The sequence below is a fragment of the Marmota monax genome, unplaced genomic scaffold, assembly GCF_021218885.2.
Source record: "Marmota monax isolate L192 unplaced genomic scaffold, Marmota_monax_Labrador192_F-V1.1 WCK01_AAM20220418_F8-fsc00022, whole genome shotgun sequence".
NCBI lineage: Eukaryota > Metazoa > Chordata > Mammalia > Rodentia > Sciuridae > Marmota > Marmota monax.
The window spans coordinates 19,266,881-19,293,261 of NW_026695215.1; the positions used below are offsets into that span (position 1 = coordinate 19,266,881).

The window sequence follows — 26,381 nt, forward strand, 5'->3', positions numbered from 1 at the left end:
GTTTGGGGCACTTTCTTCCCTTGTTTTTTTATTGTCCATGTGTCTTCCCCTCTAGCAAGCGGATCCAGGGTATTACAGTTTTTACCCTATAATATTGTAGTGTCCCTGTAGGTTACCAGTACATTGCCTTTAAGGGGCAGATCAATATTTACAACATTGATACAAACAATATATAGTCTTAAACCAAATAACTCCTATTTGGACAATTACAGTTTTGTCACAATAAACAATGTGTTTATTGATGTGTTCAGTTCATATCCATAGTATAAATAGTAGGTTTGCATACGGGTTTACAGTTTAATAGTGGACAAAGAGAGCAGCAGGTGGAATGGGGTTTGTGAGGTAGGAGATGAAAATGTAGAGGTATTAGATCATAGGAAGAATGAATGAGGAATCGAGAAGTAGACTAGCAGGACTACCTCTGGTATGACAAACCTGCAGGGATCTTGGTCTCTAGATGGAAGTGAGCATGTCCCTAGATTGTAGTAACAGGAGCCTCAAACCTGTAAGTATATTGATATTAGGCTTCTAAGCCCTATCCAGTGTCCTAAAATGGAAGTACCCCCGATTAAAGATAGTGGTAGCAGCAGCATAGGTAACCTATGATGGTGATAGAGGTGTTCCAGGATGAAGGTGATTGCTTTCAGAGATGGGACTGACAAGCAGGCCATGTGGTGGCATTGGGCAGCCTGTTTGGATATGCAGTGCTGTGGTGGGCTGCTGCCTCCAGGCCCTGTCTGTTGTCCTAAGGTAGAGGCTAACACATGGGGTGTGGGCTATGGAGGTGGCTGCAGTGTCCCAACATGGAAGTGGGCCATTAGAGCCACACATTGGTAGAAGGGGCCACAGCGCAGTCACCCTCCTCCTCCTCTTCTGCAGGGCAGGCCAGGGTCACTCTGCATTTCCAGGATTGTAGCAGTTTTCATATGACCTTATTCCTCTGAAAAATCTGTCTTTCAGCACCTTTCCTATTTTTTCTCCATTCCTTAAATAACTCAATGTTTCTATAATCTCTGCAAATTTCCTTAGGACATGATTTGTGCAATCTAGAAAACTAATTTGTTTGTAATGACTTGATGCTTTCATTGGTTCTTCACTAAACCTGGCTTTCAGTATCATTTTGCCAGTTATTCTACCATTTTTAGGTACTTTTTTCCCTTATCAGAAAATTAGAGAATCATTTAATATGTTGAGTTTGGATTTTAGTTTTGCCTTGTCATTTCTTAATAGTACTGCATCAGTTCCAAATAATAATAATAATAACTTTATTCAAAATTTTTATCAGCCCTAGCACTTTTTTCACATCTCTGATCATTGTAGGCTCTGACCTTTTTATGAGTAGTCTGATAGATTTTTGCTATTCTGATATGTGGCTCTGTGGCTTTTCTGTACATGATCTGTTTAAAACTGAACTTAGGAAAAATCTATGTGCTAAATTACTCTGGTGACCTAAAATAATAAATGAAACAATAAATCTGTTACTCTAATCTGTCCTCCCATTTAGGCTGATCTCCAGAAATAAGCAATTTTAACTGTTTTGATTTTAGTTCTTCAATTTATATCCACCTTTTAGATGGTGTTCAGTTCTCTTCTGAAGTCTGAGAGGTTTTTCTCTCCTATATCACCTCCTCTCCTCCTGGAATTCCTGGCCTTTTTAGTTTTTATTATTTTTACCTCATAATTAGGTATCAAATGTACATTGCTTTAATTTAGAAAAATATCATTTAACTTTCATTATGTTTAAGATGAAGAAATGAAATCCTTTTTGTAGTCACTTTTTCTTTCTTTTACCAACACCATCCTTCATCTCATGAAATTTCAAAAATTTGGGGCTTGGGTTGTGGCTCAGCAGGGGAGCGCTCACCTCACACTTGCGGGACCCTGGGTTCGGTCCTCAGTACCACATAAAAATAAATAAGTGAAATGAGGGTATTGTGTCCAACTACAACTAAAAAATAAATATTTTAAATTTTTTTTTGCAAAAATTTTAAAGCTGTGTTTCCTTTTGTTTCCTCATAGTATTACAATGACTATGGTGATATTATTAAGGAAACATTGAGCAAAACCAGGCAGATTGATAAAATTCAATGTGCCAAGACCCTCATTCTCAGTTTGCAGCAGGTGAGTAATTTGGAGGGGAGGGGGAGACAAAGAATAGATGCAACTTCTGTGTGCTTAGTATGTGCTAGGTATTTTACCTGATTTAAACTAACTCATTAATGTATTACTGTGGTTACTTTCTGATACAGACATGGATTGCATGTCCTCTTTTGAAAGATAATCCTCCAGTTCTTATTACAAAACATGAAATCCTGAGGTGATCTACTCTTAGGCCAAATGAAGAGTCAAATTGGAAACTTTTAAAAGCAATAATTTAAAAATAAGAAGTAAAGGTATTTAATGATGAAGGGACACCAGCAATATCCAAAAAAGAAAATATATTGCACAAATAAATTTTTAAATATATAAATGTCTAGTAAACCAAAATAGAGAGTTTGGAGAGTTCAGAAATATATGCATGTAAATTTCTACATATGTGTGATTAATTTGTGATAAAGGTCTCATTTTCAATCAGTGGGGAAAGGATTAGGACTCTTCAGTTCACAGTGATGGGTTAGTTGAGTATGTTTTTGGAAAAATAGCTACTTCTGGGCCCACCTAATGTGTACCAAAATAACCACTAGGTGGATTATATATCAAGGTTAAAAATTAATCAGTTTTAAGGAAATAAAAGAATATTTTTAAAATCTTTTTCTAAGAAAACCAAAAGCAAAAAAAAAAAAAAAGTGATCTATATAAACTTAAATAGGTTTATACATCAGTCAACGCTTAGTTTAAAAAATAAATGACATTTTGGGGAGAAATATTTTCATATATTACAAATCAGTGAAAACGATAAAGTGAGCAAGAGTTTTGGAAAAGGCACTTTGCAGAGAAGAAAACTTAATCAATAAACATGAGATGAGGCATAATTTTGTTAGTAATTAATGAAATATAAATTAAAACAAAGAGATATTTACCATCATTGAACAGATTATCATTAATTGAAATGATTGATAAAGCATATCCCCAGATTTTTAGGATCACCAAACTTTATGAAGGATGTTAAAGTGAAGGTCCCTTTAGACTAAAGAAATTTTCTTAAAAGAAATTTTGTAGTATATTTCAAAATTAAAGATATATATTCCCAGGGCTGGGGTTGTGGCTCAGTGGTAGAGCACTTGCCTAGCATGTTTGAGGCACTGGGTTCAATTCTCAGCACTGCATCTAAAAATAAAATTAAAGGTCCATTGACAACTAAAAATTATTAAAAGAAAAAAATTTAAAAAAAGATATTCCCTTTAAACTAGTAATTTTCCTTCTACATATATAAATAAATAACATGTAAGTGTGCACCAAGATGTATATATGTAAAAGATTTTTTACTATAGCAACGTGTTAGTAGTAAAAACCTGGAAATAGTATAAAATTCATCATTAGAGGAGAAATTAAAATATGATACTCTGAAGTAGTTTATAAAATTTTTTTAAAATGTTACCTAGGTTGACAAGTTTCTGGAATCAAGCGATCCTCTAGCTCAGCTTCCAGAGCAGCTGGGACTTCAGGCATGCACCACTATCCCTGGCTGTTCAAAAATTTTATGGCAAAATATGAAATGAAAAATACAAAGCTATAGGACAAATAAATAGTGTGGAATAGCATTTATTTAAAAATAAAAATTTTATATGTACTTGTAATATGTCTAAGATGATGTAGGAAATGTTGGATTTTTAACACCGTTTACCTTTGGTAAGAATGGTTTTGGGGCCAGGCACCATAACATACACCAGTGGCTCTGGAGGTTAAAACAGGAGGATAGGCAAGTTCAAAAACGAGGTGCTAAGCAACTCAGTGAGACCCTGTCTCTAAATAAAATACAAAATAGGGGGTGGGGATGTATCTCAGTAGCTAAGTGCCCGAGTTCAATCATCTGTATCCCCCCCAAAAAAGGAATGATATTTGGGTGGGCTAGGGTTCTGGCTCAGTGGTAGAGCGCTTCCCTGGCATGTGTGAGGCACTGGGTTCTAAACAACTAAAAGTATATATATTACTTTGCATTAAAAAAAAGAATGGTATTTGGTGGAAAAGAGAAAGGAGAACTTTTACATAGATATTCATTGAATTTCTTTACAAAAAAATGTATTTGAATTCACCTTAAATTTTAAAGTTTAAGACTGTTATATACAGGTGTCAATAAAAGGCTTTTTAAAGCTTAAGGATTTATAAACAGCTATTTGTGCATAATTTGAAAATCTCCAGAAGAACCATTCCTTCTAGTAATGACATAGTAAATAAGTAATTCAGACCAGTTCATTGCTGAAGAACACTTAAACAGGGAACAACATAGTTGAACACAGGAGTTAATAAGTGTGAAGTTAAAGTGAGTATAGTGATGGTTACCAGAGGCTGGAAATGGGGAAAACAAAGTGAAGGAGACAAATAAAAGAAAATGTTCAGTAGTAAAGAAAACAAACGTAAAAAGACTTTTTAGAACCTGTGCCACAAAAATGAATCAGGCAAGCATTGGTAGCTGGCACAGGAAATGGAGTCAAGAAGTTAGTGGTATTTTTAAAGATGCTTGCATCTAATAGAAAAGGAATAGTTAATGATGCAAGAGAAAGCAGTAAGTAAGTAGCAAACCCTTGAGTAGGTGAAGACTTTATTTTTCATCTGTATTCAGTGCATAAGGAGGGAGTAGCTTTAGATAAAAGGCTGGACAGTTCACACCATATTTCAGGAAGGAAGATAGATTTGCACATACAATTAAGTTTCTAGATTTGATAGTAGAATGATGATTGTTTTTATATTATTACTCTGGGGTATTTATTGTTATTTTGTGATATATATGTAACTTATAAAACCTCTCCACTCAGTTTAAGAACTTTTAGGTGTATTTTGTGGCTGAGTGAGAAAAATCATACCCCATATATCCAAATATATGTGGATGTTTACATAATGTTATTTTACATAATGTTCTTACTTATAATAAATGGAAAAAACAGAGTTCCAAACCCTGTATTTCATATATTGACATATCTGTGAAAAGACTATATATAGGTATTTGTAAATATGTACTATTTTTCTGTAAATATATTACCTTTTCCCATTGCAAAATGTATTCTTTAAAAATTTGGCATTAAAAAGACATAAATTCCTCTCTGCATTTAATAATACCAGCAGCATGAAAGTGAACTCAAAAAATTACTAATACAAAATGACCAAGTAAGGGAACATAGTGGCTATAGCTCAGTGCAAGGAGGGAAACATTTGTTTTATCTTACACCTTTTATATATTTTTAAACTATACTCCTATTCTAAAAATAAATAAAATCTAAAATATTTCTTAACTGTAAGTTTTTTCCTTTTTTTTTTTCCCTCTTTCTTTCTACCAGTTGTTTAATGAACTTGTTCAAGAACAAGGTCCCAACCTAGATAGGACTTCTGCCCATGTCAGTGGTATTAAAGAATTGGCACGTCGCTTTGCCCTTACATTTGGACTGGACCAGATCAAGACACGAGAAGCAGTTGCCACACTTCACAAGTGAGTAACATAAGCAAACAATGTTATATAGAATCTAGTTTATTGGAATTTAACGAAAATAACTGTTTTGACCCATTTTTAAAGCTATAAATTACAGATTTTTCAAATTATAAGAATTATAGCTATTAATCTAATTTAGAGATTGTTAAGTAGGAGGGTTTTTGTTTGTTTTTTTGTGGTTGTAGATGGACAGAATGTCTTCATTTTATTTATTTTTATGTGGTACTGAGCTATAGCCCCAACCCAAGTAGGAGGGCATTTTAATTTTATTTTTGTTTTATTTATGTATTTATTTGCAAGTATAAATTCTTTATTGCTAGTTAGGATCAGAAAACCCAGACAGTGTTGGTGAGATGGGCAGGATCTCCAGGGGTCTATCCTGGCTCCTCCTCTGTGGAGGAGCAAAGAACCTGCAGATAACACACCCAGTGGAAGGCAAGGAGCTGAGGGGCGGGCATTCTGAAGAAGGAGGGCATTTTTAATTTGGAAAAAAAAAAAATTATCATGCTGGGATGTAGCTCAGTGGTTGAGCACTTGCCTGATATATGCAAGGTACTAGGTTCAATCTCCACCTCAAAAAAGAAAAAATTTATATGAACTGCACATTTTCTTTATCTTATAAAATGGAAAATTTATTAACTTTCTTATCTGGTCTACCAGTGAGAAAATTTGGGAAACAAGTTTAAAAGAGACTATGCAGTACTGATTTGGTCAATCTCATTTCACAACTATGAAAACTGAATACAGAAAACTGCAAGCCTGAATTCACACAGCTGATTGATACTCTAAAGTTGAATACAAAAGCAAAATACATTATGAAAATTTGCATTGTTTTGCCATTTGAATTTATCAGATATTACTTCTTCAGTGATGATTTCACTCCCTTCCCAAATGTTTTTGTAATTTTAGCACATTAAGAGAACTACATGAACTATCTAGAACAATAAGATACTAAGTGTATTTTTGTGTTTTATTTTAACTTCAGGGATGGCATAGAGTTTGCCTTTAAATACCAAAATCAGAAAGGACAAGAATATCCACCTCCTAATCTGGCTTTTCTTGAAGTACTAAGTGAATTTTCTTCTAAACTTCTTCGACAGGACAAAAAGACTGTGTAAGTTGCACATTCCAAAGGAAGTATTTTTTATAATGACACCATTGAAATTTCAAATGTTTCTTTCTTAAAAAGTGTTTAATGAGATAGACAAAATAACTGCTGATTTAAGGAACTTTGTTTTCTTTCAAGCTTTCATATTGTTATTCTCTTACTACTCACTTTTAGTAACTTAGAATGTATAAGATGAAATTAAACAGGTATTGAATCCTGCAATTCAAAGATATGAACACTGAGCCATTGTATAACCTTTTCTTTAACATTAATTTTATTGTAGTTTCTATTTTTTTATAATTGATAGCAGTGTAAAAAAATATATGTAGCTTTTAAAAGAAATTTTCAATTTTTTTTCTTTAGTTATATATGACAGTAGAATGTATACATGGAGTATAACTTTCCATTTTTGTGGTTGTACATGATGTAGAGTTAGACTGTTTGTGTATTCATATATGAACATAGAAAAGTTATGTCTGATTCATTGTACTGTCTTTCCCATTCCCATCCTCATTCCCTTCCCTACTCCTCCCTGCCTGCCCCCAACCCACTTGTTGTGAGTCAGCATCCACATGTCAGAGAGAACATTCGGCCGTTGGTTTTGAGGGATTTTGGCTTATTTCACCTAGCATGATAGTCTTCACTTCCATCCATTTACTGGCAAATGCCATAATTTCATTCTTCTTTATCTCTAAGAAATACTCCATTGTATAAACATGCCACATTTTCCTTATCCATTCATCTGTTGAAGGGCACCTAGGTTGGTACCATGACTTAACTATTGTGAATTGAGCTTCTATAAACATTGATGTGATGACATCTCTATAGTATGCTGATTTTAAGTCCTTTGGGTGTATGCCAAGGAGTGGGATAGCTGGATCCAATGGTGGTTCCATTCCACATTTTCTGAGGACTCCATACTGTTTTCCAGAAGGGTTGCACCAGTCCTACCAGCAATGTTATGAGTGTACCTTTTTCCCACATCCTCACCAGGATTAAATATAACTGGGAACCTCTGTCCTTCCTATACTTGTGTATTTGTGTTCTTTCCTAGGTTTGGAAGTTTTCTGTTATTATTTCTTGAAGTAAGTTTTGTACCCCCTTTGACATTTCAAGTCATTAAATCCCAGTATCCCAAATATTTGCTCTTCTAATACTATCCCAAAGCTCATGTATGCTTCCTTCATTCCTCATTTTCTCTTCCACTTATTTTTAAGTAACCCATTTTTAAGCTCTTCTTTCTTGTTTGATCTTTTCTACTATTGATGACTTCTATCGTGTTTTTAATTTCACTTAGTGTATTTTTCAGCTCAAGGCTTTCTATTTGATTTTAATTGCTTTCATCTGTTTCTCTCTCAGAATATTGAATTATTCTTCTGTATTCTTAAAGCTCAGTTTCCTTGAAACAGTTGTTTTAAATTATCCATCCAAGAGTTCACCCAAACAGATAACTATATGGTCAGTTCATGTTGCTTTATTTTCACCATAAGATATGGTCACAGTTTCATGAAAGTTCTTGATGCTGATTGGTGTGCAGTGTCATCTTAAAAAGTACAGGCATTTAGTCCAGTCTGTAGTCTTGCTTCCACCACCACCACCCCCAGAAATTCTCAACTTACAGCTTATTTTGTCTGAGTCTATAGTCACTTCTGCTGTTTTAGCCCTAGACAGGAAGCATCCTTTGGTCAGGTTTGATAGGAGTCTGCTCTTGGTGTATTGTTGCTGTTTTAGCGATAATTACCATAGAGAGACCAGCCCCAGGCTTCTGTGACACATGTAAGACCACCAGTGCCACAATGCTGTGTCATACCCTGAATCTCACAGGAAGCTCCACAGTCTTTTGGATTTCTGTTTTCATTCATCTGAAAGTATCTTTTTATTTTACTTATTATTTATTTTTTTAACCTATTGGTTATTCAGTTATTCAGGAGTATTTTAATTATCACACATTTGTGACTTTTTAATTTTTATTGATTGTTTTTTTTGTTTTTGTTTTTTTTTTTTTTTTTTTTTGTACTGGGGAGTGAGCCCAGAGGTAATTTTACCACTGAGCTACATCATCCTTAGCCCCACTCTTTGGTGGTGAGGGTTTTGGGGCGGGGGGGTGCAAGGTGTGACTAAGTTTCTTAGGGCCTCAGAAATTTGTGAATTTCTAAATTTCCCTTCTGTTATTGATTTCTAATTTTATTCTGTTGTCAGAGATCATGTATGTATAATTTTAATCCTTTTGAATTTATTGAGACTTGATTTTATGGAACATATGATCTAACCTGGAAAATGTTCCGTGTATACTTGAGAAGATCATATTTTTCTGGTTTTGGGGTAGAATTTTATTCTGTAGGTGGCTTATAGTTTTGATTGTGGTGTCTTCAATTTCTTGTTAATCTTTTCCTAGTTCTATGTTTTGTTGTTGTTTGTTTGTTTGTACTTGAGATTGAACTCAAAAGTGCTTTACCACTTAGCCACATCCCCACTCACTAAGTTGTTGAAATTCTTTTCAAACTTGGAATCCTCTTGTCTCGGCCTCCTGAATCGCTGGGATTACAGGTGTGTACCATTGCACCCATATGAAAAATGGGATATTGAAGTCTATTATTGAATTGACTCCTCATCTCTTCCGTTCTGTCATGCCGCAGTCTGGCTGGGCACAATCAGGAGCCACTTGTCAAAAGAAACTAACTTTATTTTTAGAACCACACATGCCAAACAAAACAGCCTCTCAGGAAAAACCCTCAGAGCCTCAACTGCCACCACCGGCTTTCCACAAGCCTCTCTCTCCCACACAAGCTTCTCTCCACCTCCCACAATCCTCCTGCTCTTGAGGCCCATTGGCTGGGTCACGTGGGCGGAGCCAAAAAAGTCCCCCAATGAGCAGCTCCGTGGTCTGAAAGGGCAGGGAAACAGCCCAATGAGCATCACCGCAGAGGAGCCAATCAGCTAGATGTTGCTGGGGCCGAGGAGCCAATCAGCTAGATGTTGCTGGGGCCGCTGTGAGCCAATCATCAGCCAGCAGCTGGAAGTTTGCTGGCAGCTGGAAGTTTGCTGGGGCCCCTTCGGCTGTGGCTCTCAACACTGTCAGTTTTTCCTTCATGTATTTTGGGGCTCTGTTAGGTATATATAGATTTTTAATTGTTATATATCTTTCTGATCAATTGATTGATATTTTAAAGTGTCCTATTCCATGTCTAGTAATTTTTATCTTGCCTCTATTTTGTCTGATATTAGTATTACCCCTCCAGCTCTATTTTGGTTTCTATTTGCATAATATGTCTTTTTTTCCAACATTTTACTTTCTGTCTTTTTGTCCTTAAATCTAAAGTGTGTTTCATACAGACAATATAAGATTGGGTTATGCCTTTTTTTTAATCCATCTGTGTTTTTCAGTTTATTAGTGATTTTCTGAGGCCATACAGTATGCATATTATTAAAATTTACTTAAGGCTGGGTGCCGGGTGCCATGGTACACACCTATAATCCTAGCTTCTTGGGGGCCCAGTGGGGAGGGGGGATAATGCAGGAGGATCACAAGTTCTAAGCCAGCCTCAGCAAAAGCGAGGTGCTAAGCAACTCAGTGAAACCTTTTCTCTAAATAAAATACATAATAGGGCTGGTAATGTGGCTCAGTGGTCAAGTGTCCGTGAGTTCAATCCCCGGTCCCTTAAAAAAAATTACTTCAGATTTACTGTATTTTAATTCTGAAGGAATATAGAAACTTACACATAACCCCATTTCCTTCTCTTTTTGTGTGTGTGCTATTGTTATAATTATTAATTGATATAATCTTATGTCTTTTTAAGAAGATGAGAAAAGAAAGTAAAAATATATTTGGAGGTTGTTACATTAACCTGTTTACCATTTTTGATTCTTTTAATTTCTTCCTGTGGATTTTAATGGCCATCTACTGTCATTCCCTACTGTAATGCAACTTTTCTCTCACCTACTTTTTTTGTGCTTATTATCAAATATATTACATTTCTGGTTTTGGCCCCAATAATACAGTAATACTATATATATTTATACAGATCAGTAAAGAAAGGAAGTAAATGTGCATTGTCTTTTATCACTACGTAAGTACCTTTACTCGTTTTCTTTGTTTTTTCATATACATTCAAATTATCCTCTGGTATCATTGCTTTCAGCTTGAAAAACTTCCTTTAATATTTCTTCTTACTAAGGCAAGTTTGCTAGCAAAAAAAAAATCTCTCAGCTTTTGTTCATTTGGGACTTACTTTATTTTAAATTTTGCTTGACATAAGATCCTTGTTGAGGGCTGGGGATGTAACTCAGGGATAGAACACTTGCCTAACATGCATGAGGCCCTGGGTTCCATCCCTGGCACTAAAAAAAAAAAATGTGTTTGATAAGTTTTTTACTTTCAGCAATTTGTTATCCCACTGCCTTCTGGCCTCCATTGTGCCTAATGAGAAGTCATCACTTAGTTTTATTGGATTTTCTTCATAAGTAGTGAGTTACTTTTCTCTTACTGCTTCAAGATTTCCTCTTGATTTTTAACTTTCAGAAAGCATTTTTCCCATGGTGATTCTTGGTTTAGATTTCTTTGCATTAATCCTGTTTCAGTCTATTGTGCTTTGTAGATTTTTAAAGTAATATTTTTCCTTAGACTTGGGAAATGTTTAGCCATTATTTCTCTAATTTTTTTATTTCTTTATTACATTGGGAGTGCATTTCATGGTATCTCACATTTCTCTCAGGCTCTAGTTCATTTTTCTTTATTCTTTTTTCTTTCTCCTTTAGATTGCTTAATCTCTTACTATATCCTCAAGTTGGTTTGGTTTGGTTTGGTTTGGTTTGGTTGGGGGCAGGGTTGTCTGTTCATATCTACTCTTGAGCCCCTGAAATTTATTTTCATTTTTGCACTTTTCAACTTCAGAATTTCCAAAGGGCAGCTGGAGGTGTGGTTCAAAAATAGAGTTCTTGCTTAGCATGCACAAAGCCCTTGGTTCTATCCCCTGTACCAAAAAGGAAAGGAATTTCCATTTGGCTCTGTCATTATCTTTTCTTTTTATACATATTCTCTATTTGATCATCATACTTTTAATTCTTCAGATGTGTTTCTTTTTTTATCTCTTTGAATATATTTGCAATAATTACTTTGAAATCATTGTGGGCCATGGACCTAGTGCTTGCTTCCCCCTACCCTTTCTGTACATCACATTTTCCTGTTGTTAAAGCATATCATGGGCTAAGGATATATAGCTCAGTTGGTAGAGTGCTTGCCTTGCATGCACAAGGTCCTGGATTCCATCCCCAGCACCACAAATTTTATATATATATATATATATATATTTTTTTTTTTCCCCCCTGAAAACTGGACATTTTAGAAAATATATTGCAATTATATTGTGAAGTAATTATTTACTTCTGACACTGATTGCCTACCTTCCTAGTGGCTTATTTTTTGGGTTTTTGTTTGTTTGTTTTTTGCTTGGTCATTTGTTTAGTTACTTGGATGAACAAATTTTGTGATATCTGTTTCCTCTGTAATGTGCAGCCTCTGATGTACCTGTTCAGATCCTTTTCCTTTGTTTTTAACATTTGACCTAGCTACCCAACAGTCACCCCTGGATCAGGTTGTATTTTAGCTCCCTGAGCCAGTTAGAATTTTACCCTTTATGGATAGATGTGTGTGTGGCTTGAAGGCTACTGTCATAATTCAGGTTGGTTACATTTTTACTCCTTGTTTTAAGCCAGGGACTAGCAGCTTTGAAGATCCCTCTCTCTCTGATGGCTCCTGAGAGTGGCAGCCAAAGTATGTACAGTTTTCAGAGGACCAGGAGAGCACATGATTTTATTTTTAAGCTTTGTTTCCTAGAAGTTGCCCCTAGGTCAGAATAGCTCATTGTTCATCTGTTTTTTCAGAAGCTATGTTTAAGCCCCTTTTGCTGCAATAATTGAATATTGATAGATCTGTGTGTGGCTTGGAGAATGCTTTCAAGTCTGTCCCATTCCCTACCCTATTCGCCCTTATGTTGGTACTGCTTAGCATATGTACATAACTTTGCCACCACCAGGATTTTTATTTTTTTTAACCTTTTCCAAATCTGTTTAATGAATAAACTCACAAAATTTGAAGCCTCTAAACAGTACGTTCTTACTTCAAGCACAGCATTTATATAAGCAGAACAATAACAAAAAGTTATCCTTCTTTCATGTAAGAATAAATGTATGTAATGCCTAATTATTCCAGCATCCTGTTAGTAGCCACCAAAAATTGGTAGTGAAGCATTTTCCCATTCTGAGATGGGAGGGAAGGGAAAAAGCATGCCAGAACACTATAAGCACAGTGGAGGACCTGGTAGGCTAAACTCAAATGAATCATTAGAACTCTTAAAATGAAGAATCATTTTGTTTGGTGGATGGGGTGAAGAGTTGAAGCTGCTCCTTTTCTAAAAATAATAAGAATATATATAACATGATGTTTTGATATATGTATATGTTGGGAAATGATTGTTACAGTCAAGCTAATTAACATCCAACTGTCATCCAAGAAATCACTGTCATCCCAGAAGAGCTCTTCTTGGCTCTCTTTTCCTGGTTCTCTTCTGGAGTCTTAGCTGTCATTTGTTGCTAATAATATCAAAGACCTACTGGCACCATCTTGCCTTTCATCAAGATCTCATTGTTTACAACAAGGCCCTTACGAAAGGAATTTTCTAAATAATGTCAGCCCTGGCTAGACAGCTACAGAGATTCTTCCTTATAGTCTGCCCAGCGCCTGGGCAGAAATTTTAACACTTAATCCACTGAAAGGAGGAAGGAAGGATGGGGTAGGGTGGAAATAGCTTCACCCAGAATAGTTACTATCAGAAGCTTTTCTCTTAAAGCAGGGGGAGGCTGGGTAACCACTGGTTCTCAGCTTGCCCCTTCAGTTAGAGTTGAGATATTTAGGGCCCTAGTATTCTCAGCCTGCTTGTACTTGGAGTTCCTACCCCACAAGTTGAGGCCAGGAGCCTCACTCATTCCAGCTGCTACTCAGAATAAAGCTGCAACACAGGACTAGAAGGTGTTGCAAAAGGCAAGTAGTATGTTCCTCCCTTGCAGGGTAGCCCTAGGCTGGAAGCTAGAAATGGGGAGCTCTGCTCTTCTTAGCCATCTGCCTGGAGTAGAGTTTCTACAACTTAGAACTGTAGTAGCAGAGAGGGAACAAGAGAAGAAAACAAATTGTGGTTCAGATGCTTATAAACTCTTGTTCTTACCAAGACTTTATAATAGGTTTTCTTGAATAATTTTTTTCTTTATTTGCTATATTCCTATGGATGATTTGTAAAAACTTTTGTTTTTTTATAATTTTTACCTGTTAAAAGTTGTTTTCCTAGGGAGAGGGCATTCTGATTTCTTCACTCCACCATTCCAAAAATTCTGCCCTGATCTGAACACCTTAAATAGAAAACTCACTATCTTTTTGAGGCAACTTCTAATTTTTTTTTTTTTTTTTGACCATTGGTGTTTAAAAGAAGAAACATAGAAAAGACAAACATGCACATATACATACATGCACCCTTCCTGATGTAAATACACCCTTCTCTGATTCAATAGCATTCTAGAAATATGTGAAGTAAAACCTTAATTCTCAGTCCTCTTCTTCCACAGGTGACCACTGCTAATGTCTGTCCTTAGGGTTCTTTAGAGCCTTCAGAAAAAGAACCTCAGATTAAAAAATTAAATAAGTGATACAGTAACTGCTCACATGGAAATCATTGCTACATTTCATTTGTGTTTCTAGTCATTCATACCTCGAGAAATTCCTTACTGAGCAGATGATGGAAAGGAGAGAAGATGTATGGCTTCCACTCATCTCCTATAGAAATTCATTAGTCACTGGAGGTGAAGATGATAGGATGTCTGTGAACAGTGGAAGTAGCAGCAGTAAAACCTCCTCAGTAAGGAATAAGAAAGGACGACCCCCACTTCACAAAAAACGAGTAGAAGGTAAGTCTGCATTTTCATATGAGACGAATGATTTGCCTGGCTTAGATAAATAGGAAGTAATCTGTTGAAGTAAGGTAGTGTTAGGAACATGATGTCCTTGTATATTTGATACCCACTGAGTGATACAGGTAAAAAGGTTAGAATAGACAAAGGGGGACAGAAAAGGGTCAAGGAACTTGAAAAAGCATCTTGAAAAAGCATGGAGTATGGGCTGGGGTTGTGGCTCAGTGGTAAAGCACATGCCTGGCATATGTGAGGTGCAGGGTTCAATCCTCAGCACCACATAAAAATAAATAAATAAAATAAAGGTATTGTGTCCATCTACAACTTAAAAATTTTTTTTTTAAAACATGGAGTAGAGAGGAAGATACACACAGAAAAAAAGGGGAAACATTTATGAAAGTATAAGACTGATCCCTAAACTATATGCCTTTAATACATTAAAATTTTATATACAAAGGTCAATGGCGGGACTGGGGTTGTAGCTCAGTAGCAGAACATTTGCCTCGCATGTGTAAAGCACTCAGCATCACATAAAAATAAATAAATAAAAAATAAAGGTAATATGTCCATCTACAACTAAAATATTTTTTAAAAATCAGTCCTGTTGTATCAAAATTCATTTTAATAATGGAGGGCTACTGGTAATTTGAGGGTAGACCTCTGCAACAAATTGAATATGCCAGAATAGTGTTCCAGTTCTGTCATTGGTTGGTTAATTTATTTTTGTAGCATAAGACCTTGATGGTTAAATTTTATAACCCTCTTGCACTGTGGGGAACAGGGAGTTGAACTGTCACAAAAATCTGATGAATGGTAGGTATTCCCATATATATCCAAAAAGAATGAAAATTGCTGTATTAAAACAAAACATTTCTCTTAAAACTTCCTGAAAGACGCCTCAAAGTGAACATGCTTATTGTCTCAAATGATCTTCCCCTTCTCGATGCTTCTTTAAAAATAATTAATAAATTGTCTCTAAACCAAGAGAGAAGGATAGTGTTTTGAGTCCTGTTTTCCTTTATGCAGCTTGCTATTTGGCTCCCATTACCTCGCTCCTGCAGCCTAAAAAGTGATTTACCAAAGGTTTTTCTAAAATCCATAACTAAATTTGAATTTAAATCTAATGTGTCTTTTATTCTTAGGGAGAATGTATTGACTATTAATGAAGAACACAAATTCTAAAATTTGTGTTCCAGAATTCAAACATGACTTTCTCATTTAGCAGCGATGTTAACTTTGGGAGGATATTACTTAAGCTCTCTAAACTTCAATAATGAAAGATGGTCAGAATACCTATCCTGTCAGATACTATGAATTTATAATGAGATACTCCAAATCAAGAATGTAGTACACACAGTACTGAGCATAATGCTTGGCCTATAGATAGCATTCAATAAATGTTGGTTGCATTATCAGAATGTTATCATGATCATATAAGTAATGCCTCTTATCAGTGCATTAGGTAGCTTCTTTATTTCAAAGAGAATAAAAGAATTAATGTAAAAATGTAGTAGTCTTAACAAAGTTTAAGATTTCTTTTTAAGTTTTAGCTTTGCTATATTTAGTCTTTTTAAAAAGTCCAAAGAATAAAAATATAAAATTCTATCTTTGGATTGTAGGATACTGGAATTTTCTCTAAAGAATGACCCCAGTCATTTCCCTTTGAAAATACTTCTACAGCAGTCTTATCAGGTTGCCCATATTGATATATGGGGTTTTTTTCCTTATTCACAGATTTTCTTAGATATAATATTCATAGTAGCTAACATTCACCAAATCTTTGCTATATGTTTTATGTGCATTATATCATATAATTGTTTATAACTTTTTAAAATATTTTTATTAGCTATTGATGGACCTTTATTTATTTATTGGTTATATGTGGTGCTGAGAATCGAATCCATTGCCTCACACATGCTAGGCAAGCACTCTACCACTGAGCCACAACTTCAGCCCCATAATTGTTTATAAATGTTTTATAAATCAGCTGAGTTTAACACTTGTCAGATTTTACACAGAAGAAACTAAGGCTAAAAGAATTTAAATAATAAGTAATCTACTAAATGGAATAGTTAGTATTATTACCTTTAAGACTGTGGGAAGAATGTATAGACCAAATAACCTAATTTGCTAATTATTCAATTGAAAAAAAATTTTTGCTGTGTGAATTTGAAACGTACAGAATGACTAAAATAGTTTGCATGCCTAGAGCTTTCAGGCAGCAGTTTCATCTGTTTGAGATCAAGATGAGAATGCATTACAGAGGAATCTTTAAAGGATTACAAGTGAGTTCTTCCTGAAGTTATTGAATAAGTCTTTACCAAGCACCTTCTTAAGAAGTGAGCTAAGTGTTACAGATTAAGAATTAATAAAATAGCTCTTGGTGCAGATGGGGAGACAGAAAAGAGAAACAGGCAGTTTGAGTTCATCATGATCAGTGCTTTGATGAGCTAAATACAGCAGGCTCTGGCAATATGCAGGGAGTGACCAAATTTTTAATGAATCAGGAAGGATTTTCTGGAAAAGATGACATGAAATAGAGAACTGACATTTATAATTTAATAAACTAAATGACGTCAAGTTTTTGACCATTACTTGTACTGTTGCAGAGAATAAAAGTTTTGAGTTATATGTTGAATGAAAAGCAGTATACATAAAACATGATTAAACACATTTTTGTTGATTGATTCAATAGTGAGTTTCAGGTCAGTAAAATGGCCTTAACCAGACAATGAGTGGATATTTTCAAGGGTAGAAAAGCCAATCCAGAATGTTCACATGTCTGAGAAAATACCAAATATCTGAGAAACACTGAGAGAGATGAAATGCTTGGTGGCAGATGAAGAACCTGACACCTACATATCTCTGAGACTTATTAGGGAGAGGAAAAACAAGGTGATTAATATTATACTTTGTGACTTTGTGATTATAATTCTTCCAAATAATTTTTTTTTCTTTTAAGTACTGGGAGTGAATCTAGGACACTTTCACTGAGCTATGCCTCTGGCCCTTTTTTATTTTTATTTCTTTATTTTGAGACAGGATCTGGCCAAGCTAGTTGTCCAGTCCTGAATTTGCCATCCTTCTACCTCAGCTTTCCAAGTAGCTGGGACTACTGACATGTGCCACTGTGCACAGCTTTTTAGAACTCATTTTTAAAAAGTCTTCTCACATTAAAATAATGTAAACTTTTTATAGGTAGAACCATTAGGATTAGTGCCTTATTTTGGTTTATTAATATCTTGGTTTAGTTATGCAAATAATGACTTAGATCTTTATAAACCATCTTCAGAAGCAGGAAAAAATAGTTCCTGGCCCCTTTGAAGAAACTTAAATCTAATTACAGAGAGAGCATGTGCATATGACTGATGACCTGCTAATGTATAATTAAGTCCTAAGTAAGCAAAAATTATTATATTCCCTCTAGAAGTTAAATGAGAATGGTTAAATGGGGGCTGGGTGGTGGGATAATCAGAGAAGGCTTCCTTAGAGGACTCAGAAGCATAAAATAGCCTCTTCCTGTGTCCACATATATAATCTGGCAAAAGGAGTTATTTTGGGTAATATGTCCATTTGTGTACAACTTGCTGTTTTCCCTTTAAAGGACAGCCAGTCTTTAAGTGCTGCTGCCTAGGGCCCCTGTGAGGCTCAGGAAATACATCCTTTGTTGCTTGAGGAGAGAATGGCTGGAGAGGGCCCTGACTGACCCCACTCCTAACTAACCCCTTATAATGCGAATGAATCCCAGAGGTTAACTTGAGAGACATGATAATGTGGTAATAGCTAATATGTGATGATTACATATATTACCTCATTTAATCCTTACAACTCTATGAAGCTAGGTAAACTTTAGAAGTTCAGTAACTTAATGCAAAGACAAGGGAGACTTGGAACTGGGATTCAGACTACGGTCTTCAAGTTTCTTATAACTTCCACCAGATATCACTCCCATCTGTGACATTCTGGGATGCTAATTGAAATTTTACAGATGAAAGTCTGGATAACACTTGGCTCAACAGGACTGACACCATGATTCAGACTCCTGGCCCCCTACCAGCCCCACAGCTCACTTCCACCGTGTTGCGAGAGAATAGCCGGCCCATGGGAGAACAGATTCAAGAACCTGAGACTGAGCATGGTTCTGAACCAGACTTTTTACACAAGTAAGTACTGAGAACTCATTTTCTTGCCATAAAACTTTAAAACTGTTAAAGTAAGAAAAACTTTATCACATCGCTGATCAGATCTTTCAAAAATGAAGTTACAAATAAAGAAGATATATAGGACTGGGGATGGAGCTCAGTGGTACATTGCTTGACCAGCATCCCCTGGGTTCCATCTCCAGTACTGACCCAAAATTCAAGATTTATAAAAAGGCTATAAGCAGTGTTATAGATATCTTTTCCTCAATATTTAAAGACCTTTACTGATAACATGATATAAAGCTTGTTCCATTATTATTTAAGTAGCCTCAGTTTTCTTAACTTTCAAGATATAATGATAGTTTCATCTCCTATCAACATCACAGGAATATGTAAGAATAAACTAGAAGTATTCTGCTGAAGACAACTTGGGAAGGGAAGCTAGAAACCTTAAATACCAGTTAATATTATTACTAAATTACGTTCTTGTTGTGTCTGTACCAGAAAAGTACTATCTCTTTGTGGAGTTCCTGTATATTGCTAATGAAATATCTTTTATTCTTTTTTTTTTCTTAATATTTATTTTTTAGTAGTAGTTGGACACAATACCTTTATTTTATTTATGTGGTGCTGAGGATCGAACCCAGGGTCTCTCCCATGCTAGGCGAGCGCACTACCACTGAGCCACAACCCCAGTCCCTCTTTTATTCTTTAATAAAAACTTTTCTTCTTAAAATAAGTTCACAGGCCTTTAGATGCATAGTATCTCACTAAATGCTAATTTCAGTTGGAATTCACATATTCATTGGCCAGGTCTGATTTTTTTTAGGGACTTCGAAGAAGATAACACAGGTTACTTCCTTGACAAGATAGCCTGTGAAAGCCTCTGCTAGTCTGTCCAATGTCTAAGCAAACAGACTTTTTCATACACTACATTTTTATCATCCATTTAATTAATATTTTTGTCTGGGTTACATTTATATTTTAAACTGTTCATGGATTAAGAATTTTTTAAGATCTTATTTGATAAGTGCTGAGACTAGTTGCCCTCTGAGAACCAGCATCATGACTTTTACCCACAGTGGCAATCAGATTGTTTTCTGGTACACAGGGCTCTAAAAAATTGTAGAGAAGGCAAGGGTAATGCTATGAGTTTTGCTATAAAAATCTACTAGTTGTTTTTATTTTTATTTTTTTCTACCTAGTCTTGAGACTAGATCCTCATTTGTGTTTATCTGAATATAGTGAGTTATGCTATGAATAACTGGATAAGAGACAACTAACAATAGATTGAAATGGAAAAGATTAGAAATGTAGTAGGTTACTAAATTTAGTAGGTTACAAAATCTGAAAGGATAGTATCATTTCTATTCCTTAGAGGCTTGCTGTCCAATAAGGCACACCTGTGAATGGTGCAGTAGCCTGAAACAGGTCTGAGAAGTATTCTTTAGCAGGGATTTGGAGAACAAGGGCGACAGTTTAAAGCATTACCAACTAGCCCCAACCTGCTTCTCTTGGAGACCTCTAAGTGATCTTTTTGGGCAACTTACTGCCCTTTTCACAAAGGCACTGAAATAAATCCAACTGATTCCTCCTATGGGGATTAAGTCAGCCAACCATGGCTTTCTTAGCATGGGGCTGGTTAGCTAAATCTGCCGCCACAAAATGAATAATAGTACCCTTTCTTAGTCCTCAGATGCAGATCTCTTGGTTAGGCCAGCCGAAGTTAGAAGACTTAAATCGGAAGGACAGAACAGGAATGAACTACATGAAAGTGAGAACTGGAGTAAGACATGCTGTGTAAGTGTTACAGTGATTATCTTGAGATCATAACAATTATGTGATGCTAGTCATTCTGGGTGTCTCTAATGTTTAGTCTTAGGAGTTAAAGTTATAATTCTAGATATGCTGTGCAGCACAGAATAGGAATAGAGGGCTCCTAAGCTTCAGGCATTTAAATGCTAGCACTTACCAGCTACATGGACTTGGTCGAGCTCTAAAACACCTGTGCCTCAGATTCCTCATATGTAAAGTTTGGGGGAAATTGACACAGTTTAATAAATGTTCCATTATTTTTGCATTTACTTATCATGATTTGAAAAGAAATCTGAGTGAATCAAAGGAGTGTGATCCTTAATTATCTTGAAGTTCAGAATCATAATTTATGTACTCTGTCAGAAATAATTAGGAGGTGTGCTTTTCATTGGTTAGAAGAGCCAAAACTCAAAAAAACAGCTTTCTGACTCTATTTTTTCTTCATCAGTCGGGGTCTGATGGAGGAAGATGCTGAGCCCATCTTTGAAGATGTGATGATGTCATCCCGGAGCCAGTTAGAAGATATGAATGAAGAATTTGAAGACACCATGGTTATTGATCTAGTAAGGAAATTTCTGTTAAAATATATGAGAGCATTGGGGTAAAATGATGCTCTGTTCTCTGAATGCTGTGAGGTGAGGAGTGGTAACATTGACCAACAGTGAGCAGTTAGATGAACTTATGTGTTTTTTAAGCCTGCTTTGAAAGCCATCATATTTTGAATTCTGGCAATAACAGGGTCTGATTCCTCCCCCAACCCCTTTTCTTGAGAAAGAACTCATCCCAGATCTTTCAGCAGAGTATATCTGGCATCTTGTACTTTAAATTTGAGTCTGACAATATATACTGTACTCCAACATAACAACCAAATGCAGTATTTATATATCAAACAGTTTTGTATATTATTTATACAAGAAAATTTGAGTATGGACTAGATACAGGTGATACTAAGAAATCATTTTTCAGGAATAGTAATGCTTGATGTTAATGTTTTTAAAAAGTTTCCATTAGTTAAAAATAACATTGAATATAGATAAAATGACATGGGAAAGAAAAAACAGGAGACTCAATGAAGCAAGATTGACCAAATGTTTGACAATTGTAGCTAAGTGATCAGTACCTGGAAATTCATCATACTGCTTTCCCAGTATATCAGTTGGATGGGACTGCCATAGCAAATACCACAGACTGACTGGCTTAAACAAGCCAGGAATCCAAGATGAAAGTGTCAGCAGAGTTGATTGCATTTTGTGTTCTTTTTCCTTACGTTATAGATAGCTGCCTTCTCCCTTTGTTTTCATGTGGTCTTTTCTTATAAGGAAACTGGTTACATTTAATTAAGGCTTACTCATATGACCTTATACTTCTTTTTTTTTTTCTTTCCTTCTTGGCCTTATAGGAATTGAACCCAAGGCCTCATACATGCAGGGCAAGCACTTCACACTAAGCTATATCCCTAGCCCTTTTTATTTTTGAGATAAGGTCTTGCTAAGTTATGTACACTGGCCTTGAAATTGTGATCTTCGGTGCTGGGGTAGTGGCTCAGCAGTAGAATGCTCGCCTCGCACGTGCGAGACCCTGGGTTCAGTCCTCAGCACCACATAAAAATAAATAAGTGAAATAAAGTTATTGTGTCCAACTACAATAAAAAATAAATAAATATTTTTAAAAATATTGTGATCTGCCTGCCCCAGATATAATCGCATTCTAAGGTTCTAGGAGTTGTAAATTGCCAGGGGAGGAGGCATAATTCAGTCCATAACATTCTGCTTGTGTGCTTTGAGGATTCCATAATGAAAAGTTTTTATAAGAAATGTCATTCGAATCTGTAACCTTCCTGTCCTCAGTCCCAGTAGCTTTCAAACTATCTACTTTGGAGAACTCACTGAAATTCATCACCTAGTATTTAATCATTTTTATAATGATCCTTAAAAGGGAAGATATGTTTTGTGGGCCCAAAATTAATATCTACATGCTCACTTTTTAAAAATCTGTTGCATAACATAGCCAATTTCTCATTCTCCTTTAAAAATCAACCCTTGGGGGCTGGGGATGTGGCTCAAGCGGTAGCACGCTCGCCTGGCATGCGTGCGGCCCGGGTTCGATCCTCAGCACCACATACAAACAAAGATGTTGTGTCCGCCAAAAACTAAAAAAAAAATATATTTTAAAAAAAAAATCAACCCTTGGCCAGACACAGTGTCATACACCTGTAATCTCAGCGGCTTGGGAGGTGGAGGCAGAAGGATTGAGAGTTCAAAGTCAGCCTCAGCAATTTAACGAGGCGCTAAGCAACTCAATGAGACCCTGTCTCTAATAAAATACAAAATAGGGCTGGGGACGTGGCTCAGTGTCAAGTGCTACTGAGTTTAATCCCCAGTACTCAATAAAAAAAAAACGACCATTGCTGGGCACCGTGGTGCACACCTGTAATCCCAGCAATTTAGACTAAGGCAGACTGAGGCAGGAGGATCTCTAGTTCAAACCCAGTCTAAACAGCTTACCAAGACCCTGCCTCTAATAAAATATAAAAGGGCTAGGATGTGGCTCAGGAATTGAAATAATAATAATAATAATTGACCCTTAATATTTCTGTGTAGTTATACCATCAGAAATGTTACCTGATTTTTACATTAGATTGTCTTAATGATCTCAAGAAAAATATTAATTTCTCTTTTTAGCCCCCGTCAAGAAATCGAAGAGAGAGAGCTGAGCTGAGGCCAGACTTCTTTGACTCTGCAGCTATCATAGAAGATGATTCAGTAAATATTAAATTAGTGCTTTTTATTTATGGTTTCTTAGGTCATGTAGATACATGAAATTAATAATTGTGTTTCTCATTTTCTAGGGATTTGGGATGCCTATGTTCTGAAGTCTGAAGAAAATACAAATCTGGAACTCTATTATTTAGAGCTAGAGGCCTATATACTGTGATAGCTTGTATGGGGAAAAAAACACTTTTGATGTGATCTGATTTGTTTTTTAATCAAATGATTAAGGTCAGTCCCTTTTTGCAGTGACAGAGAAGAAGAGCATGTAAACTACCCAAGGAAATGGTGAATGTCACCTCAGAAAGACTGACCCCAAAAAAATCATTTGTGTCCTAATATTGGACGTAGTACAGATTGTGTGTTTTTCTGGAGGGAGGAAGAAATTTTAAATTTTTAAAACAGCTGTCAAGAAACACTGTTATACACCAGTTTTATGAAAACTCAGCATTGAGTAAAAAAAAAAAATATTTTTAACTTTATTTTCCTGTTGTACAATTTAAAAACCGTTTTAACATTTTGCCTTTTTATGTTTTAAAAGCTAACCATTTTTATTAAATCTATGAGTAAGCAGCTCATCCTAATCGCCGAAGAGTGTTTTTGGAGCTCACTGGATTTGGTTGACCTTGTAGAACACAGAAACATGAAGGAACAGAGCATTGACAAGCTAAGATGGAATTCTGACACCGTGCATCTCTGCCAAAAACCACACACCCTCTGTGGATATGGATATGAATTCCCAGATTTTATATACTCTTGAATAAAAAGGTTTATTTTTATTTATAAGTGGGCATAAAATAAATGTCCATGCAGCCATTTTTCCAACAGATGCTGTACTCAGTTCATTTTATATAGAATAGGGAGATTCGAATACAGTGCATTTTCTATTGGTATTTGTTCTGTGCATTTTTAGCAACTTCTACCAGCAAATAAAGTATTCTCAGTAAAACAAACATGGTTCAAGTTATCAGTTTGCTGTTTTTAACCACTTATTTCATGCCCTGCCAAATTCAAGTTACACAGACTTCCATTTTTTTAATGAAGAATCATGAAGAATCCTTTGCCATTCAAAAGTAATTTTAAGTGTAACATAACTGTGTTTACTTCCCATGCACTTACTATCCTTATGCGCTAATTTTGTGAATTAAGTTTGCCAATTATAGAAGTATGTGCTGCATAGAAGTCTGTGCTTAGAGGGTGAAGTTCCTAAGATTACCTTGAAATACAGCTACATTTCAGTGTTAAATGTGCGTATTGAGAATAATTCTTTTTGGGGAAAAATGTATGACTCTTCAGGACAGTCTTCAATTGTTTAAAATTATAATCTGATTAGACTATTATGACTTGCTGCTGCTGTTTTTTTAAAAAGCCCACTTAGTCTCTTCCTTCTGGTTTTTAATATAAGCCTCAGTATTTCCAAACCAATCCATCCACAGCTGTTTCTGGGCTGGTTTTTAAAGTAGCTGCAAGAGAATCATGAGGCTTTCCCTTTTTACCAAAAATTAACAGCATTTTTAAAAATTCTGTGCACCTCTAATTATATTTTGTGTGGGAAAGCAAAACAGATAATTTTATTCATCCTTGTAAGCAAACAGATTTTTTCTCAACATTTGTACAGTTATTTAAAAAAAAAAACAAAAAAAAAAACTTGGTCACCAAAAAGATGTTTTATCTGCTAATTCAGCAATTCCTGGGTTCCAGTTAAGGGAGCTAGGGCCTTTCTCCTAGAAATGTGGGCTTCACTGGAAGTAAAGGAGCAGGAATGACTGGCCTATCCATCCAGCACTGCCTGTGATTCTGGTCAAGGAGCAAACCAGGAGGGGTCCTGACATATGCACAGACTGATCCTTTGCTTGTAGTCTCTTGTGGAAGACAGATGCTTAAACTTACAGACTACCATGCAACAACAAAAAAGTCTTAATATCTACTCCAATGGGTTTCCAGTTGAGTTTGAAGTCAATCAAATTTTTGTATTTTCAGTGTCTCCTTGATTGGTTTTGCTAGTAATTCTGTAAATTGTACATTTGCAATATGAGGTTTTTTTCCTTTTGTACAATTTGAAACTGATGCTTCACCTTTCCTTTAATAAACTATTCAAAATCAGGTTTGTGGTAGTCATCCTACTGTTCCTACTAGGTAAAGCTTTAAGGAGATTTGTTTCCTCTGTGCTCAAGAGAATTTGCTCTTTCAGGCAATTTGTTTAATGATGATGAGGTTATCCATATTAGGTGTTTTCCCTGGAGAGAGTGAGGAGGCCAAGTCCTCTGTAGTTTGAGGCATGAAAAATGAATATGCACTGTCACCTGGGTTCTTGCCCTGCCTGAGCTCACTTATGTTTGCTCCTAGCAGTGGCCCTTTGAAGACCACCTAAATTCTACATGGCTGCAAAAAAAATGGCTTCTCTCAAGAAATCACAACCTACATATTTCATAGCCTGGGATGTCCTTTGGGCTGAGCTCATTAAACAGCCTAAGATGCCTATGCAGCAAAGACGAGGACTTGGGAAATAAGCAGGTGAGTTCTCCAGGAAGCCGAGGAGGAAAGGTGAGGAGGATGGGTGTGACTTTCCTTTAGGAAATCTGAGCCTTAGCATGATGGTGACTCCCCAGCTCTCAGCTTCACTCACTATCTGTGTGGCCCAAAAGGAACTGGTTTATGTAACTCATGGCAGGGGCAGGGGCAGCAAGATCCTAGCAGTGCCTCTTAACTGTATGACAGCTCATCATATTATCCATTCTCAGTCTAAAGGCAGATACATGACAGTCCTCTACTCGGTAAGCCCAAGTTGTCTAGTTAAAAAATTCTTTTTTCTTTTTGCCTTTAATGTGAGGGCATCTGTTGGGAAAGTCACTCCTATACAACAGCCAATGAGAATACTAACCTATACTACCATGCTTAGGGCATTCTTCGGTCCACTATAATGAGGTTTCCAAGATCCCGGAGCTTCATGTTTCTTTGGCCAGTTGGATTTCTGAATAGGACAGTCCTAGTCCAGCCCAGGGAATTTCCTGGCT

The 26,381-nt window shown here is 36.0% G+C and overlaps 1 protein-coding gene across 6 annotated transcripts in view; it reads left to right on the plus strand.

Moving 5' to 3' along the window:
• The window catches only part of Stag1 (STAG1 cohesin complex component), a 360,527-nt gene extending 335,057 nt beyond the window's left edge, over positions 1-25,470 (plus strand). For all 6 annotated transcript variants that reach the window (XM_046431592.2, XM_046431593.2, XM_058574788.1 and 3 more), the window contains 9 exons: positions 2,020-2,121; positions 5,433-5,581; positions 6,567-6,695; positions 14,434-14,639; positions 18,631-18,805; positions 20,474-20,584; positions 21,048-21,162; positions 23,281-23,361; positions 23,448-25,470. In XM_046431592.2, coding sequence (XP_046287548.1) covers positions 2,020-2,121; positions 5,433-5,581; positions 6,567-6,695; positions 14,434-14,639; positions 18,631-18,805; positions 20,474-20,584; positions 21,048-21,162; positions 23,281-23,361; positions 23,448-23,471 — 1,092 coding nt within the window. In that variant the 3' untranslated portion in view covers positions 23,472-25,470. The remainder of the gene's footprint in view (positions 1-2,019; positions 2,122-5,432; positions 5,582-6,566; positions 6,696-14,433; positions 14,640-18,630; positions 18,806-20,473; positions 20,585-21,047; positions 21,163-23,280; positions 23,362-23,447) is intronic.
• Positions 25,471-26,381: the final 911 nt, after the last annotated feature.